Raw genomic sequence first — 16695 nt, 5'->3', positions numbered from 1 at the left:
CTACTCTCTGGTCAATTAGGGTGCTTTTGACTGCAAGTCAAAAAAGTCAAGGAAACCCGAGTCAAACTTGCTTAAACAATTAATAGACTTATGTCCTGTGAAAAGTCCACGAGTGGGGCAAAGCTTGATCCAGCAGCTTGGCGATGTCGCCAAAGACTTAGTTTCTTTCCATCACCCTGCACCGATTCGTCCACTCTGCAATATGTCAGCTCCGATTAAGGCTGGCTCCCTTTGTGGTCTCAAGATGACTGCCAGCAGCTCTTGTGGCTACGTGTTTCTTCATTTTGTTCACTAAGAGAGTAGCCCAGTATTCCCAGAGAAAACCCTGAGATTCACCCTTTCTGGACTAGGTCAGGTCGCATGCCTGCCCCCAAACCAATTTCTGCAGCCGTGCTGAAGGAATGCGCTGATTGGCAAATCCAGATGAGCAGGGGCGACGGGAAAAGAGTAGTGTCCACTGTAAGCATGTGGACAAAGTCACATTGTAACAGGACTAAACGTCCTCAGGCCACCACTGGACAAAGATAACACATGCTAAGTACACATGTCCTAGAACAGGTACAAATTGCATCTGGGAATGAGTTTACTTGCTATTTGATGGATAGAGATAATAATTGTTCCTTTGTTTCTTTAACAGACAGGTACTTAGATTATAGGCCATTGGCTAAGGTAAAATGTCATTGGATTTCACAAGTATTAGTTTCTTGTGAAACTTGGTCAATAATTTAAGATGGTAAAAATAATTTAAGATGGTAAAAATCTCTCTTCAAAGCACAAAAGTTTAGTTTACTAACAATTAGCTTTGTGGCTACATGAAGGGCCGGGATAAGTGAGGCAGTATAATGTGGCCCATTGCAGGGCAGCAGTTTCTGGATACAGCCAACAATTTATGGTCTGGTTTTCCGCTCCAGGGCTAATTACGGTGTGGATTTTCACAGCAGCTGTTTAGTGTCAGCTATAAAGAGAGGTGTGGAAACCTGAGGCATGGTTAAAATTTCAGTCCTGAAGCTTCCTGATCATTGCAGTGCAGCCTCATTTGAATCTGTAATGAATTCCTTCCCTGTGAACAGCCAGACACCTCATTACTACCCGAGACCTGCTTCTACTCTGCCAGTACTTTCTTTAGTGGGACCATTCAAATTCCTTAGATTATGAGGCCACAGAATTCCATAATGCTGTAATTATTCCTGGCAGAGAAAGAGCAGCCTGATGGAAACGCCCCGTCAGCTGGTCAGACGCCCTCTCTGGGGAGCTGTTCCAGCCCGCATGCAGCACACTGAGCCCTTTTCCCCTGGCAGCCCCGTGAGAGCAGGAATGCAAGATAATGGCCAAAACAAGCTTCTTTCAGGACATGCCCCCACGCCAGCCTCTCTTTTGTTGACTCTGCTGCACCGCCCCCCCCCTTCTCTGGCACGACAAAACGCCGCAACAGTGTACGATGCAGCCTCTCCAGGATCGACACAGATTGATTATAGCAAGAAATCAACAAAACCAACCCAATAACCCAACCAGTGGTCTGTTTCCCTTCATGTCTCCAAAGTTTCTACCATTTTTTTCTTCTCTCAGGCTACTATTTTTACTGGGACATCAAAGTTTTGTCTTGTCCATTCTTCTTTAGAATGTGATGTTATACCAGACAATTCTTGCTTAGGGCTTTATTGACAATGCTTAGAGTTCTTTGGAGCGGGGAGACAAAGTGGATTTAAAATTTATGAACAGCTGGACGGTGAACCAAGCCCTTGCTTCTTCTACCACTCGCTCAGTGTCTGCTTGGTGGGGTCACTTCCAGATGGGTGTGCCATCAAGATGCTTTTTCTGGATTGCGCTGGCCCAGCCTTCCACCATGGGAAGCAAATGCAGTTGTGGCCCAACTAGGTGCCAGGAATCTCATTTTCATCTCTCGTTAGAAACCTCTTCCAATACAGCTGTGAGATCAAGACTGTTCTGCTATATTTTATTTGCATTTGAATGGAGGACTCACTGTTTCCACATTCTGGAGGGAGGTAATGAAGTCAACTCAACTCAGCCACGACTAAGAACCCACGGGCAGGGCCACCCTAAAGAGGCAGTGAACATGAGACAGACCCAGTGCAGCCCACAAAGAGCGCTCAATCTAGTTTGCTCTTAATTAACTCTAGAGACCCTGCTCATCTATCTTAGATTGTCCTTTCATCCGACTTTCTTTCAAGACAATATCAGAATAATTTTTCTTCCTTTCTCCTCTCCAACTTTCACCCACAACTCAAGCTAATGCCCATGAAAACTAATGCTAAGTGTGCAGGAGACTGGATCATTTTCTCCCTTCCCTGTAACGCTATACATCTCTGCCCGCTGCCGTGTGACTTGTGGTAACCTCCCATAGGCAGAGTATTGTCAGGCTTGTTTGTATCTTTCTTGGGCCAGAGGCACGCAAGCAGAAGCGACAGTGGGCCAGAATGGAAAAGAAGTTTTAAGAGGCGGCTTACAGCTGGAAGATGTGGCTGCCTATTTCTACTAGTTCTTTGCTTTTCCCTCTCTCCTCATCCAAATAGGGACTTCACTTTTGGTTTGGGTCCTAGAATGAGAACATTAAGAAAAGCTGCAGTCGACTTACAACCACCAAACTGTCATGTGAGTGAAAAATAAAGATAATTTTGTGGTAAGTCACTGAGAATTTTAAGGTCATTTGTTACTGCAGCAGAGCCAACTAATAAAGACCAAATCATAAATAATAAATAGAAGACATAACAAATACAATAGTCACAATTCCCAGTCACCTTTATTTATATAAAAGTATATTAAATAAATTATCTCAATATATACAAACAGAACAATATTACCTCTATAAATAGTAAATCCCCATATATAAAACCTTTTTAAAAATTATATAAATATATACAATGCTGACCATGGAAACTTAAAAGTACCTTAAATTATAAACTCTACGTAGTTTGTTTGTATAGTAGTCCTATAAAAACATCGTCAGCTGTCAAATGTTTCATCAACAGCATGTAAGTCAGGTAAAGTGCTAAACTGCAATGCATGTTGGGATGTGCCCATAACAGAAGTCTTCTGCATTTAACACATTCATAGAAAAGTTTGCCAATTATTTTGAACCTCCAAAAGAACTCAGAAGAAAGAAGAACCTAAACACCATATTACAAAAGCACAGATGTATGTTGAAAAAGTTCACCCAAATTTCCATTTTACTCTCCCACATGGCTTGAAGTCAGCCTCTCGAGAGTTCTCCAAAAGCCCACCCAGGATTTTTTAAGGCATTTGTCCATTTGTTTTTGCTTAGATGACCTGGTTTCATCTTGAGTGTAAAATATACAGTCTAAAGCATGATATGTGCAAAAGGTGCCATAGTGTTAAAACAGAAATTTTAAAAAACTCGGAATTGGTTGTACCGTTCATTACATTCCAAAGTGTCTAATGCTCACGTGGAAACCAGAATGCTAATTGTGAGAACTGGTCGGATAAAGAGCTTTCTTTGAGCCCAAGGGTGTTCTGTTCCCAAATACTCATTTGTGTTTCCATATATTCTATTCTCTTAAGTTCTTGGTCACAGTGCAGTATCAGCTCTGCGGGGGCTGGCAGCACCCATGAGCGTTCTTTAAACAGTACGGAGGGGGGCATGCTCCTTCCCCAGGCGCCCTGATCGCACCTTCCTGCACTTGTACAGAGACACAGCCAGGATGATGATGGAGATGATGACCACAATCACCACCACGCCAATGACGACTAACGTTTCTGAAAAATAAAAGGTACCAAGTCAATTTAGAGAGAGAGCTCGAAGTCAACTTAATCAGTCGGCAGAACTGAGGGCATAACCCCAAGTTACACCATCCTGCTTTTTCATAATTTGAAATTTTTCCTCCACTCTTTCCACCACAACACATTTTGATTAGGAAAGAATTTGTCAAACCCTAGATGTTTTAGGGCAATTGACAATGGCAAAAAGCATTTAACGGGCCATTTAATAAATTGGATAATGCTGACAGTCTAGAAAAGATACACGCACATGGAAGCGAGAACAGCTGTTAGAAACAAGTGGCTAAAAATAATGCTGAGTTTGGTGGCAATGACTACAGTAGAAGATGAACTGTCAGGGCAAAGAGAGAGAGACAGAATGCCAGCAGGATTCAGGTGAAGAAGAGATGATAACTGGTTGCGGCAAAAGAAGGCTTCTGTGTGGAGGTGGCATTTGAAACGGTTCTCAAAGGACCCATTTCAGCAGATAGAGAAGAGGCGGGGAAGAGCCATCTGGGGATGCACAAAGACAGAGAGGCCGTGAGACCCAAGCTGGCTTTAGGAAGATGGATGTGAGGGCTGTGGGTACAACGGCCCAGAGGGGTGCAGGGCCGGAGGGAAGGAGAGCCCTTCCCTCTGTCAGCATCAATCAACAGGAGAGAATTTATTTTAAAGTGTTTTTAAATTTTTAAATCTTGTCTTAGCAAGGAGCTTAGGTCATCATTACTAGGCTCCGACTCTTTTGTTCCCTGGAAGGACTCAGAGCACTTCCTCTATAAAGCTGGAGGGACACCCATAGGCTTTCAGCCTCGTGTATGTGTCAGAACACCGACAGCCCTTCCAGTTAGGAACCACTCCTCACGTGGTGTCTGGGCCCCAGCGTGTACATACACGGACACACACATGTTGGCCATGGGCACACACATGCACATGGGTATATCTAATAGGCTCAATCCCTTCCCTTCATGGGTTGGACTTTGTATCCTCGGTGGCAACAGCCCATGATGGGTGCTCACAGTGTCTAGTGGGTGCTGCTGCAGCAGGTCCAGAAGTTGGCCCCAAGGCCCCAAGGTCAGAATTCAAATATGAAAAAATGCCCAGAGAAATCTGTGACTTTATGCTAAATCCTAAACACGTGTGTGTACTCAGCAGAGAGCTTAGCACACGGTAGGTGCTCAAGAAAACACTTCCTAATACAAGGGAACATAGAAACATTTCTAAATGCCTAAAATTGTAAGAGTATCCCCAAAAAGACAAAAACAAAAAAACCAAGGAAGTTTCTCCCTGAACAGAAGTACGTCCTGGTTCTGAGGGTGAGGTGGTCCTCTGAAGGCATCCAAGCCTTCCAGATGAATGACGGACAGAGCCACTCACCTCTGGACACGGCTTTGTGTTGGCTAGTGCACTCAATGGGACTTTCTGGACTCTTCTGGTTAGTTTTCCGTGATGGAATCACTGCTTGAACATTGAAGCAGTAGTCTTCTCCTTTATCCACATCAATCAAAAACTCATTAGTGTTTGTCTTCGCTGTTTTCTGTTAAAAGATAGAGTTCTTAATTCCTCTGGGCTCAGAGTGAATTCTCTCCCCTTTACTAAGTCACTGTGGAAGTAAAAGCCTGCGTGGACACATTTGACATATACAGGATTGGAAGTGACTTGGCTAATCGGCTCCCGCTGTAACTGCTAAGGATGCTTTTTCTAAGACTGAAGATATCCAATTTAGGCCCATCCAAGCCAATTTAGCCCCTTTAAAAGATATTTGCACTAGAGGAAAAAAGGAAGAATGAAGGATTGTTAGACGGAAAACAAATTCTGCCTCTGGAATCCTCAGTAACTAAGTAAAACTTAGAGATGCCTGGTCCAGCCCTTGGCAGAAGCACTTGGGTTATCCAAGGAGGCCTGTCCAGTCACAGGGCAGCTCAAAATCACAGGTGGACCTAGGACAGCTGGTGCTCTCCCCTCCACCCCACCGCCCTCGCAACCACCTTGTTCTGATCTGGTTCAACTGGGAAGGAGGTGGGCTGTAAAATCAAGGATCCGCGATTTAAAACAAGTCATAAAAACGAAGAAGTCTCACCTTTCCTGTACTTGAAGCTTTCCAATAATAAAGCATGTAACTTAAGTTCTTGCCAAAAACATCCCGGAGGCTCAGGTATGTGCCGTTCACTCTGACTAACGTACGCGCATCTTGGACAGTCACATTTAGTTTTGTCCCAACTTGTTCAAAACTCTGAATGGTTGGCTGACTGAGGTTTGCTAAAACACAGAAAATGAGCTTCACTGGAACCAAAGAATTCTATACAAAGGAGAATCCCACTTAGTTATCACACTTAATAACGAGCTAGTCATCCTTCATAAAACACCTGCACAGACTCAACTCCCTGACAGCAGAAAGCTCAGCGCCACCGGAGCTGAGCCCTGAGACATCCTATCGCAGCGCTGTCCGGTGGGAACACAATGGGAGCCACAGAGGGAATTTTAAATTTCCTTGTAGTCACATTAGAAAGTGTAAAAAGGAACAGGTGAAATTAATTTTAATAACATACTTTATTTAATGCAATATAGCTAAAGTATCATTTCAACATGTAATCAATATAAAAACTTTGAGATCTTTTTCGAAATCCAATGCGTATTTTACACTTACAGCATTAGCCGTCTTTCAAGCGCTCAATAGCCACATGTGGTTAGTGGCTACTGTATTAAAGACCACAGTTGCATAAGATTCCATATTTGAGACACAATAAATCAGGGGCTGTGGGAAAGCCCAGGAAATGTTTTTTGGTACCTCAAGGAACTAGTTTTAACCACTGGGTCTCTGCAACTGCTTAATTACCTCATGTGCTTTGGTTAAACAACAGTAAAACAAATCCTAATATCTTAACACAAATTATATGCAAGTATGTGTGGGTATGTGTGAGCACAAGCAAAATAAATACATGAAATATTTTCTACCTCGCATCACAAAGGATTTGAAGTGGTCTACAAAAACCTCACTATAAAAGGAAATCGTGAGGATGCCATCAATGGAGGGAGCATGAGCATCAACGTTGCTGCCGAGTTCCTGGGGTGGCCATGGGTGTGGGGTCTGTACTCTGGCTGAGTGCCGGGAGAGGCACACAGGGGCTCAGGGAAGGCAGCCCGATTCAGCTGGGGTAAGGCTGCCTCCTTTTTCCACCCTCAAAGCAGATACTAGAGGGGGAAAGTGGTTGACTGTCCCTCCCAGTTCTCACCATCCCAGCCTGAGAAACTGTTGTCACAGGGTGGTCAGAAAAGCACCAACGACACAACACTTCCATCCTGACCTTTCATTTGAAGTCTTCCCAAAAGAGCAGCTGACTTCACACTGCCTAACGTGCTGCATGTGTTTATTTGAAACACCTAGTTTAGAACCATGGTCGTGACAAGAACATTTAAATCTCCTACTTGGCAGGAAACCTCTGCATTCCCTTATTAGATGCTAAGGTCAACTTACTGGGACAAAGGCTGGTGAGAAAAGCATTCCATGTTTTCAAAACCAGCAGGAAGGAGCCAGGCTGGGAGCAGCCGGGAAGTGCTGGCACATCACGGGACTCAACTCATAGTCAAGTGATTAAAAAAGGTCAGCAAGCCCATCATGGGCTCAGAAGGAAACTCTCCCCATGGATCTGGGATCATTTGTGGCAAACCCTGAACTGGAATTACTGGTCTGGTGATGGGACAGAAAATTCAGGATGTGTGTGTGTGTGTGTGTATTTTAAATATAAATATATATAAAATCTCCTAAATACACGTGGGGAAATGCTGAAACCCCAGCCTTGGGGGATTTCCTACTCCCAACTCCGCCCGCATCCAGCCAGTTACTGGTAGGGGGTCTGGGGACAAGGTAGTAGTGAAAGTCACTTGATGACATTGTTATCAAGTCCAAAGTTCACGTTCTGTGAACCTCCTATCACATCCAGAATGAGCAATGAGCACTTACCCATTTCTGAGAGAGAAGATGTGTTTATGGATAAATACTTTTTATCTAGTGGCCCTTAAGGGTCACAAGCTCACGAGAATATTCAGAAGCTTATAAGAACAAGAAGGAAAGGTTACTACAAACCGAGCTACTTACTCTCCAGGAAAGGGGTGAACTCCGGGGCGTTTGTGAACGGAGGATCCCCTGCAGAACTGGTGGCGTTTGCCAGGTAGGAAGAGACCCGCGCCATGTACGTCCCTGTCACGTCTTTTACAACCTCATCGGTGAGGTCACACTCTGTGTCTGTTGTGTAGAAGCATTTGCTTTTCCAGTTTCCTAGTCTAGGGCTACAGGAGGAAGGAAGGAAGAGAAACGGAACATGGTGACCTGCATCCAACAGGACAGATGGCTCGCTGGCTGAGTGTTTTGTTACAATAGCATCCATGACCAGTCTCTGCCAGGGCCCTGGTTTGCTGAGCGCTTCAGATGCTCTGTTTTGACAGGTCAGGCAACTGAGGCAAAGTGAGATTGGGGGACCAGCCCAAAGTCACACAGCTGGTCTTGGAGCCAGACAGCAGTTTGACTGCTGGGTCTGCGCTCTTAACCATTTTGTGCAGTATCTTCCTTAAAATGTAGACGATTTGTCAAGGTTACGTGGGAAAAAGAGGAATTTTCCATCAAGACCCGATTATTCATTATAGTCTACTTATTATATTACATCATATTACTTTCTGTTTATTATATCACATTCTCTATTCCATGTGGAACATAATCAATGTAGCAATAATAGAGTCTATATATCTTATATATTACATTCTATCGTGACCATAATTAGTGTGGTTATTTAACACTTATTAAATCTATTATACACCAAGTACTGTACTGGGCCCTTCACCCATTACTTCATTTGATATAATCCTTCCAAGAAGGTACTGGATCTTTTTTAGACATGAGAATACTGAAGCTCAGAGACACTCACTAACTTGGACAAGGTCACACAGCTAACTAGGTGAGACCTGGGTCTGTTCATCTCATTATACTATATGCCTTCCTCACTTTCACAAGATGTGAACACCTCTTATGAAAGGATAATAACACAGGTAGTATCTGTCTAACAAAGTCTGAGAGACTAAAGAACAGATCCTTCTTTTGTAAGACGTCACTGAAGAGGAAATGATTTAAAGAACTTTACACTAAAGATGAAATTGTTCTAAAGGACCAAAACAATTCATAGATAAATGTCACTGCAACTTGATCCACACACTTTCATCCCACTTTAAGTGACAGCTACACTGCTCTTCCCTTCAGCATCATCGACCGCCAGAGCCCCACCCATCATTCAGGGCCACGCTCCAGTCTCATTGTCCCCAGCAATCCCCAGATCCTCTTGCTTAGAAGTGATCTTGCCCTTCGCAGTCCCCAGCACCAGTATCTCCATTAAGCACCTAACGTGAACACAGTCTGCTTGGTACCAGGGTCCACGGCCTCATGCTCCCTGCCAGGCACAAAGCTTCTAGGTGGCCAGGCCATGCTGAGTTTAGATGGTTTGCATTTACAGGTGGAATTCAGGGGGAAACAAGCTGCCAGATGGATTCAATTGTCTAAATTCATACAGAAGGACCATCAATATGTATTTTTTAAAAATCTGAACTAAACAACTAAGCTAAGAGGGTACGGGTAAACACATTCTTTGTCCTAAAATTCACAAATTAAAATTGATACAGAAATATTTTGGTTTCTTAGATTTCCCTAATTTCATGTGAGAAAAGTAGAGAGGCTGTCTTAATGCCAGAATGATCAAAATGCATTTTAAGAAATTCTATCACTTCTATTTTAAAAAGCAAATGAGAACAGGATGATACTTCTCCATCGCTATGGTAAACAAGTTGTTCCGATAACAGGAGAGAGACTGCTGGGCTCTGTGGCCACATTCCAGCTGAGAAAGCCAGTATTCGGTTCCTCCCAGCTCACACGTGGGAACCACAGTGCTCTATGGCCAAATTCAGTACAAACGCCTGGATCACCAAAATAACAGTGAAGTCGTGTGCACAGCTAACGAGGGTGCTTCTGCAGTAAGTTCTTCTGAACGCTATACCAGCATCAACACTTTAAAAGCCTTCGGCCTTCCTGTAGATATTGCCAAACCTCCTGATTCGGAAATAATAAAAGTCTCAGCTGAATTACTAAAAAATTTCAACATAATCCAGACTCCCCAGTTAGGAATAGGTTGTTTTCTGGAAGCTATGGAAGTTCGGTTTTAGAACTCAGAACATTCCCATGGAACCCACGTTACAGGTGATGGTTCAGTGCTAGGACCTGAGCCAACCTCCCAACCATTACTGAAACCAGTTCCCAAGGGGCTAAATGGAGCCGGAGCTCCCAGGAGGGGCCTCAGGCCCAGAAGTGGGGCCCCGTGGCTGGGGACAGGCTGGTAGGGGGTGTGGAAGAGGAGCAGCAGCTTACGGTGCTTTCTTTAGGGAAGGGAAACCCGGAGGGAAGGAGGCCCACTGAGGAGATGCAGAGGGAATGGCTTCCCTTCCTCCTTCCAGCTTTGGGCCCTCACAATAGTCTGTGGCAGACACACCTGAGGAGGTGATGGCGTGGGGTCCTGGGGGGTCCTGGGTTCCAGAGCCGACTGGCACTCATCATGGGTGCAGTCATGAACAGACTCTCACCCTCCTCTTCTATAAAATGACTGCTGGGGTCCTTTTCACCCAGGAAGCCCATTTACCCAGGGGGAGGTCACAGAAGGGTGTGGGTCTCCGGAGCCCAGGGACTGCTCACAGGTCCTCTAGTGCAGGGGCAAGAGTATGCGGAACCGCCATGTCCACGGGCACCCCCAAGCTGCAGCTCTGCTCTAGGAATCTTTACACATCAGGGACCATGTTCACTTAAATAACAGCAGCCTTGGAAAGTCCAGGAATTTAGAGTTAACAAAGGCTTATGTTTAAAAATCAGTTAAATCATAAATATGTTTCCACATGTTCACCAAACATAAGACTGAATACAAGGAGGGGTCAGCTAGTGGCATAGTGGTTAAGTTCACATGCTCCACTTCAGTGGCCCAGGGTTCGTGGGTTTGGATCCCAGGCATGGACTGACACACTGCTCACCAAGCCATGCTGTGGCAGTGTCCCACATACAAGATAGAGGACGACTGGCACAGATGTTAGCTCAGGGACAATCTTCCTCACAAAAAAAAAAAAAAAAAAGATTGAATACAAGGAGGTAAGCATTTCTCTTAAAATCTTATCTTCACTATCCATAAGGAAAAGTGTCTACTAAGATAAACTTCTGCTGTGTATCACAGGAATTACTTACTAATTCTCAACGAGTGAAATCTGAATTGACAAGTTCAACCATAATCATTGCCTTGGGTTGTGAAATTCCTTTCTCTCTCTCTATACATGCATGCACACACAAATTCTCTTCCCTATTGGTTTGGCATCAAGTTTACTCTGAGAAAGAAGAACATCCACCTAAAAGAGCCCCTCCGTACCTAGGAGTCGTATTCCTAATCCTATAGAAGGCTTGACACAAGCTAAAACAAAACAAAACAGCAAAACACCTTTAATTTTAACCTGGGATATTTCTGTGCCTTTATACAATTAGTGTTAAAATAATTTCCACAGCAGCTGCCCCCTATTTATTACGGTCTCTACCAAGCCTCTGGAACATTTCAGAAACCAACAACTTGCCAAGAATATGGTGAAAACTATCCAGGAAGACAGGTGGCACCGGTCCAACATTTCGATTGAATCTGCTGAGTTGCGGGCTCTTGGGGAGAGCTGTCAATCACATCTGAGGATGAAGGAAGGAGCAGAGCAGCCCTGAGGCTGAGGGTGCAAAGCAAGGAGTATTCCCTTCTGGCTTAGCGAGTAAGGACTCTGACCTCTTTTGAGATCATGTATGCAAGTGAATTTTGATTCACGAGTCCAAAGATTAATGAATCAAACACTGCTTAAGGGCCAGGTATAATGTGAACGCCACCACACCTCTTCGCTAACACGTTAGACCCAGCTCATAGTCTAGACAGCAAAGGAAAAAGACGTGCGTGCTGAGATGAGATTAGTTATCATTGACCCAGAACCACATCTATCAGTGTCCCCTGCTCAGGAAGCTTCACCTCTCCACAGCTTATACTCCACTTATGAACTTTCCCATCGTCTCCAAAAACAATTAGAACGTTCCATCAGTTTGAGGTCTGGAAATGTTGCAGGTTTGACAAAGTATGGCTCTGGCCAACAAGTTACTATGAAAGCCTTCTTCTTTGTCATCTGTTAAATAATCTCATCCATTAATCAGCTTTAAAGACATTTGAATTCAGCACAGTGGAAACATCAAAAACCTTATTTTTTCTTTTTTTGAAGGTAGCTTACCTTATCTCAACAGTGTAGACATGATTGATGGGTTTGGGTTCCCACTCCAAAATTGTCTTGAAATTAGTTGATTTCCAAGTTAAATTATATGCTGCCACTACATCTCTAGTCCCTTTGAATAACAGAGAAAGAGTTTTTATTACATGAACTTCTCAGCACCTGATTGCATGGTGATGCTAGAAAACGCGCCCCCCACATCACCATAAACCTCACTTTTTTTTCTTCCAACCACAAAAAGCTTTACTACTGAATTATCAAGAGAAAAAAAAAATCTTCAAATTTTTTCCAGACCCAGAATTTCCTAGTGGCAAGATCTACCTTATAATCCAAGAAAACAGGCAAGGATCTTGAAATCTTTGTGTGAAATTATTCCTGGAAGAAGCTCTGTGATAACTTGACCTGGAACACAGCCCAGGAGCCATCAGCCTCTCGGGATGTTCAACGTCCAGCTGGGAAGGGTAGGGTTGGAAGGTTCAACTCGCCAGAGCAAGTGGGCCAAGTAGGGTTTTCGGTAAGTTACGGAAAGCGGCAAACCCAAACATGTGAAGGGAGATAGGGCAGCATACAACGAAAAAGCCAAATCTTGACTTTTTCCGTGTTTCATCTAAAATGTCTCTATATTGAAACTTCCATAGATCCCCGGCAGACGTGCACCCTGTCACACCGTCGGATGTACATCAGTTAGGATGCTTTCGCCGATACTCAGCAGGTCAGTCTCTGCTCAGCCCCTCACACCGAGTAGGCATACGGGGCATGCACCATGTGGTGCCCCCTCCAACCCAAGCAACCTTTTGCAACAGGATTGCCCCTAACCCAATCTAAAACAAAGACGATCAAGATAAGACCGAGCGCCGCTTTTTATTAAGGGTAGCGCACATATAATGGAGGATAATATCCAGCCATTGCATGCCGACCCGTGCAGGTGCGGAGCCACGTCCCACCACCTTCAAGGTCGCGGCTTCCTGGGAAGCTCTGGAATCCCTACACTTAAGGCCGAGCGCCAAAAATCCACCTACGCAACAATGGATGCCCGGACCAGCACCTCTAGCAGAAGGGGCGGCGGGGTCCCAGGCGAGAACTACCGACCCTCCAAAACCCGCCTGCGCGCCCAGGCGCCCAGGTTCATTCAAACTGGGCTGGGGCGGCGCGTCCGAGTCCGGCAGGCGCTGGGGGCACCTCTGGGCAGCAGGGCGAGCCGGCTGCCAGCCAGGGCTGTCCCCACTCCTCCGGGCGGCGTTCCTCAGGGCTTCGGGGGCGGATGCCACTCACCTGCGGCTCCAGCCACCTGGAAGAGGACCCAGCCGAGCAGGAGCGTCCGAAGGACGGCGGCCTCGGCCAAGGGCACCCGGGACCCGGCGAGGGTCACCATATCCACGAACTGGCGGTGAGGTCGGAGGACGCCGCTGCGCCCAGGAGGCTGGGTGGACTGGGGAGGTCGGGCTGGAGGCGCCCTTGGGCTACCAGAGAGCGTGTGGGGGCGCAGGGAACCCCGAGTCTGCGGGAGCCCGTGCAGGGCGCGTTATAAAGAGCCCCGCGGCCGCCCCCGCCGCCCCTCCCCACTCCCCGCCCCTCCGGCCACTCGCCGGCGGGTGGGCGGCCCCTGCGATTCCACACCCCTGCCCCGCCTCCTGCTGTGGGAAACTCCAAGACCCGCAAGGGGTGAGTCACGCGTGATTCAACCGCGCCGCCAAGCGCTGAGCTGCGCTGGGGCCCCTGGCGGTTCCAGGTATTGCGGAGAGCCAGGCCTCCTGGCCCCCCTGGCCCTCAGGCTCCAAGAGCCCCCAGCCCCCGGGCCACCCAGGCCCGCGACCCCGACGTCCAGGCTGAGTGGGCAGCAGTTCTGGAGGAAGAAAGAGGGGATGCATTGGAAGGAGCTCTCGAGAATGGAGGAAAGGGATTCTTCTTCCCTTCTGCATGTGGTGATACATGCGCGGCCGGTGGGAGGGGCAGCACCTACAGAGTTTAACAGAAAGTCCTGGCTCCGGCTTCCGCTCCGGCTCCGGCTCCCGCGGGCCCGGGAGGGCGTTTCCCAGCGCTTTGTGCACGGGGGGCCGAGCTCGGAATCTGCAGCCGAGTAACCGCGTGAGGAAGGAGGGCCCGCTCCCAGCTGCGGTTTCATCTTCTACCCCGAAGGCTATGAGACCTGGCCTTCCTACTCACAGGGCCCTTAGCGTGGGTCACATTCTCTAAAGGTGATGCAAAGGCAAGTGTGTCTGCTCACAGGTCCGAAGGTCAGTTAGCCCAGACGCAACCCTGGCCGGCTCTGGTTAGTGACCGAGGAAGAGCTACCCTAAACCTGGCAGTTTGCCGCTGGGAGAATTCCAGCGTGACATCTGCAGTCCTGTGGTTCCCAAAAGAATTGTTCTCACGTTGAAGACGACATTTCTGGGATTGAGTTAGTTCCGTTCGAGTGTAGAGAAACCAAAAATGAAATTAAAAAATATAATTAGACTTTCTTGCCCCTAGTCTTAAGTTTTGGTTTTTCTGAATTATTTTTTGGCTTCCTCTTCTGAGCTTTACTGTAAAATTGTCAGGCGAGAGAATGTTAACTATGATTTGTACACAGTGTTGTTAGAGTTCTTCTGATCATTCGTTCATTATTACTGTCTAGCTGCCTCCAAGACAGACTGGAGAGTTCATGGGAAGACTGCAGTCTTTTCTCTCTCTCCTTCTCTCTCGCTTTTTTCCTAGGGAAATCGGCTTTGCATTTTAGTGCATACTGTGTACACATTTCCATATGACCTCCTGAGCCATAGTGTTACACTCCTTTTAAAAGAAACAAAACTTTGCAAAATTTGTGTTTTCTCCCTTTGCCTGAACTGAAATAGCAGGTTCAGGGTTAGCTCTTGTCCTTCCTTCCTGGAGCTGAAAGGTATGCTTGCTCGTTTCCTCTTTGAGCTCTCTTCCACCATTAAAACCCACAAAGTTTATATCTGCAAAACTAAGTCATGCAATCCTTTTTGCAGTCTCTGGCCTGAGTGGTTTTCCCTATCAGATCTTTAGCCCCACCTGGAATGTGATTCTTCCAACTCTGGAGTTGAAGGCCGCTTGGAGATAATGTGACACTTCCATCGAGTGCTTAGAAGCTCCAAGGAATCCTTGCTTTGTCTCCAGAGTCATTGATTCCATTTGGAGCCACTGACTGTCTTGAAATCATAAAGGGCTTTAAGCAAATGTCAAAATCAGCAATTTCATAAGAAAATATGTTTAACATTAGATTATGGCACAAAAGGTGCTGTAAAGGTTGATAAATTAGATGAAGATTTATTTTGCATATTCACTAAAATGATCAGGTAGGGAAGAAAGGAATTTTTGGGGTATTTGCATAGGTTTTTGAGTAAATATAGAATGACATTCCTCAAGATTTGAAAAATGCTAAAAATTATTACTATTTTCAAGAAGAAGCAGGAGAAAGTTGGCTGTGGTAAATAGCATTTCATAGCAAGGTGGCTTTTTCCTGGTCGATCAGACTGCAGCCGGTTGAGTGTTAGATCAGCTGCTGCTCAGCACCGTTAGAAGTACATTCCTGAAATTTCACTGTTGATATTTATTGCAAAGGAACAAATTGATTGTTAAAATTACTCAACAACCTTACCCACCTTTCCTTACCCCCTTCAGTAAAGTCAAGCTTAGCAGTTACCAAAGTTCCCACCTATATGATACATCTTGGAGACTCTGAGAAGTTTGAAAAGTTCCTAACTATAATGACAATCAGGCTGGCCCAACCGATCCCTTTATGATTAGAGCGTGCAACATCAGAGAGCTGGAGGGGACCTTGCAGACATCCCTTTACAGATGAGGATCCTGCGGCCCGCTGGCCTGAGTGAACCGACTTGCCTAACCTCACGATGTCTGGTCTTGTGACCACAGGAGCTTTCTTTCCCCGACCCTGCTTTCTTCTCCCAATGCATGGAAGTCAGGCTGGGTCATAAGCGGGGCTTCCTTGATAAATTTATTCATCTACAGGCATTCAACAATGCTCTGCAGTTGGTGTAGGAAATACTTGCAGTCTGGGGAACTCACTGTTCTTCAGCAGAAATATCCCACGAGTTATTCCTTAAAACACACATGCACGGAGATGTGGAGAAGAGGTTGGTTACCTTTGCATAACTGGTGATGAAATGTGGTTCGTGAGTCTGAAGATGACTGGGGTGATGTCGCAGCCCTTCCTCTGGGCTTTTCATTTATTCATTTATTTTGGTGAGGAAGATTCGCTCTGAGCTAACATCTATTGCCAATCTTCCTCTTTTTTTGCTTGAGGAAGATTAGCCCTGAGCTAACATCTGTGCCAATCTTCCTCTATTTTGTAAGTGGGACCCCGCCGTAGCATGGCTTGGTAAGCAGTGTTCAGATCTGCGCCTGGGAGCCTAAGAAGAGCACCCAGGTGTGCAAACTTAACCACTGCCTCACTGGGCTGGCCCCTTCCTCTGTGCTTTTATAGTTCTCGCACCAATTTTACTGACTTGATTTTAGCTGTGTGTTTCATGTCTGTCTTCCCCACTAGAACTCCTTGGGAGAATAAGGCCTGGGTTTTTCTTTACATCTTTCAACCCTTCACACTATTACCAGCACATGGTAGGCTTTTAAAATATTTTGAATAAGTGAATCCTTTATAGAACCATGCAGGCTGTCCCATATTTTTATTGG

The 16695-nt window shown here is 45.8% G+C and overlaps 1 protein-coding gene across 1 annotated transcript; it reads right to left on the bottom strand.

Annotated features, from left to right (window-relative positions):
* Window positions 1-2739: 2739 nt before the first annotated feature.
* On the bottom strand, window positions 2740-14114 carry F3 (coagulation factor III, tissue factor). The gene is made up of 6 exons (XM_023641597.2): window positions 13318-14114; window positions 12049-12160; window positions 7826-8016; window positions 5810-5988; window positions 5107-5266; window positions 2740-3732 (listed from the first exon to the last, which is right to left on the bottom strand). Exons 1-6 carry the CDS (start codon window positions 13415-13417, stop codon window positions 3596-3598), a joined length of 879 nt encoding a protein of 292 aa, XP_023497365.1. The 5' UTR covers window positions 13418-14114; the 3' UTR covers window positions 2740-3595.
* Window positions 14115-16695: the final 2581 nt, after the last annotated feature.

This window comes from Equus caballus, chromosome 5 (assembly GCF_041296265.1).
Source record: "Equus caballus isolate H_3958 breed thoroughbred chromosome 5, TB-T2T, whole genome shotgun sequence".
Classification (NCBI taxonomy): Eukaryota; Metazoa; Chordata; class Mammalia; order Perissodactyla; family Equidae; genus Equus; species Equus caballus.
The sequence above is the reverse complement of the archived record's forward strand: the minus strand, read 5'-3'. Positions and strand labels throughout refer to the sequence as shown.

Excerpts from the sequence above, each read along its gene's own strand:
- F3 (XM_023641597.2), bottom strand. The coding sequence starts at position 13,417 with ATGGTGACCCTCGCCGGGTCCCGGGTGCCCTTGGCCGAGGCCGCCGTC. Across the intron at positions 8,017-12,048 it reads GTCTACACTGTTGAGATAAG|CCCTAGACTAGGAAACTGGA; the intron begins GTAAGCTACCTT and ends TTCCTCCTGTAG. Across the intron at positions 5,267-5,809 it reads AAGCTTCAAGTACAGGAAAG|AAAACAGCGAAGACAAACAC; the intron begins GTGAGACTTCTT and ends ATCTTTTAACAG.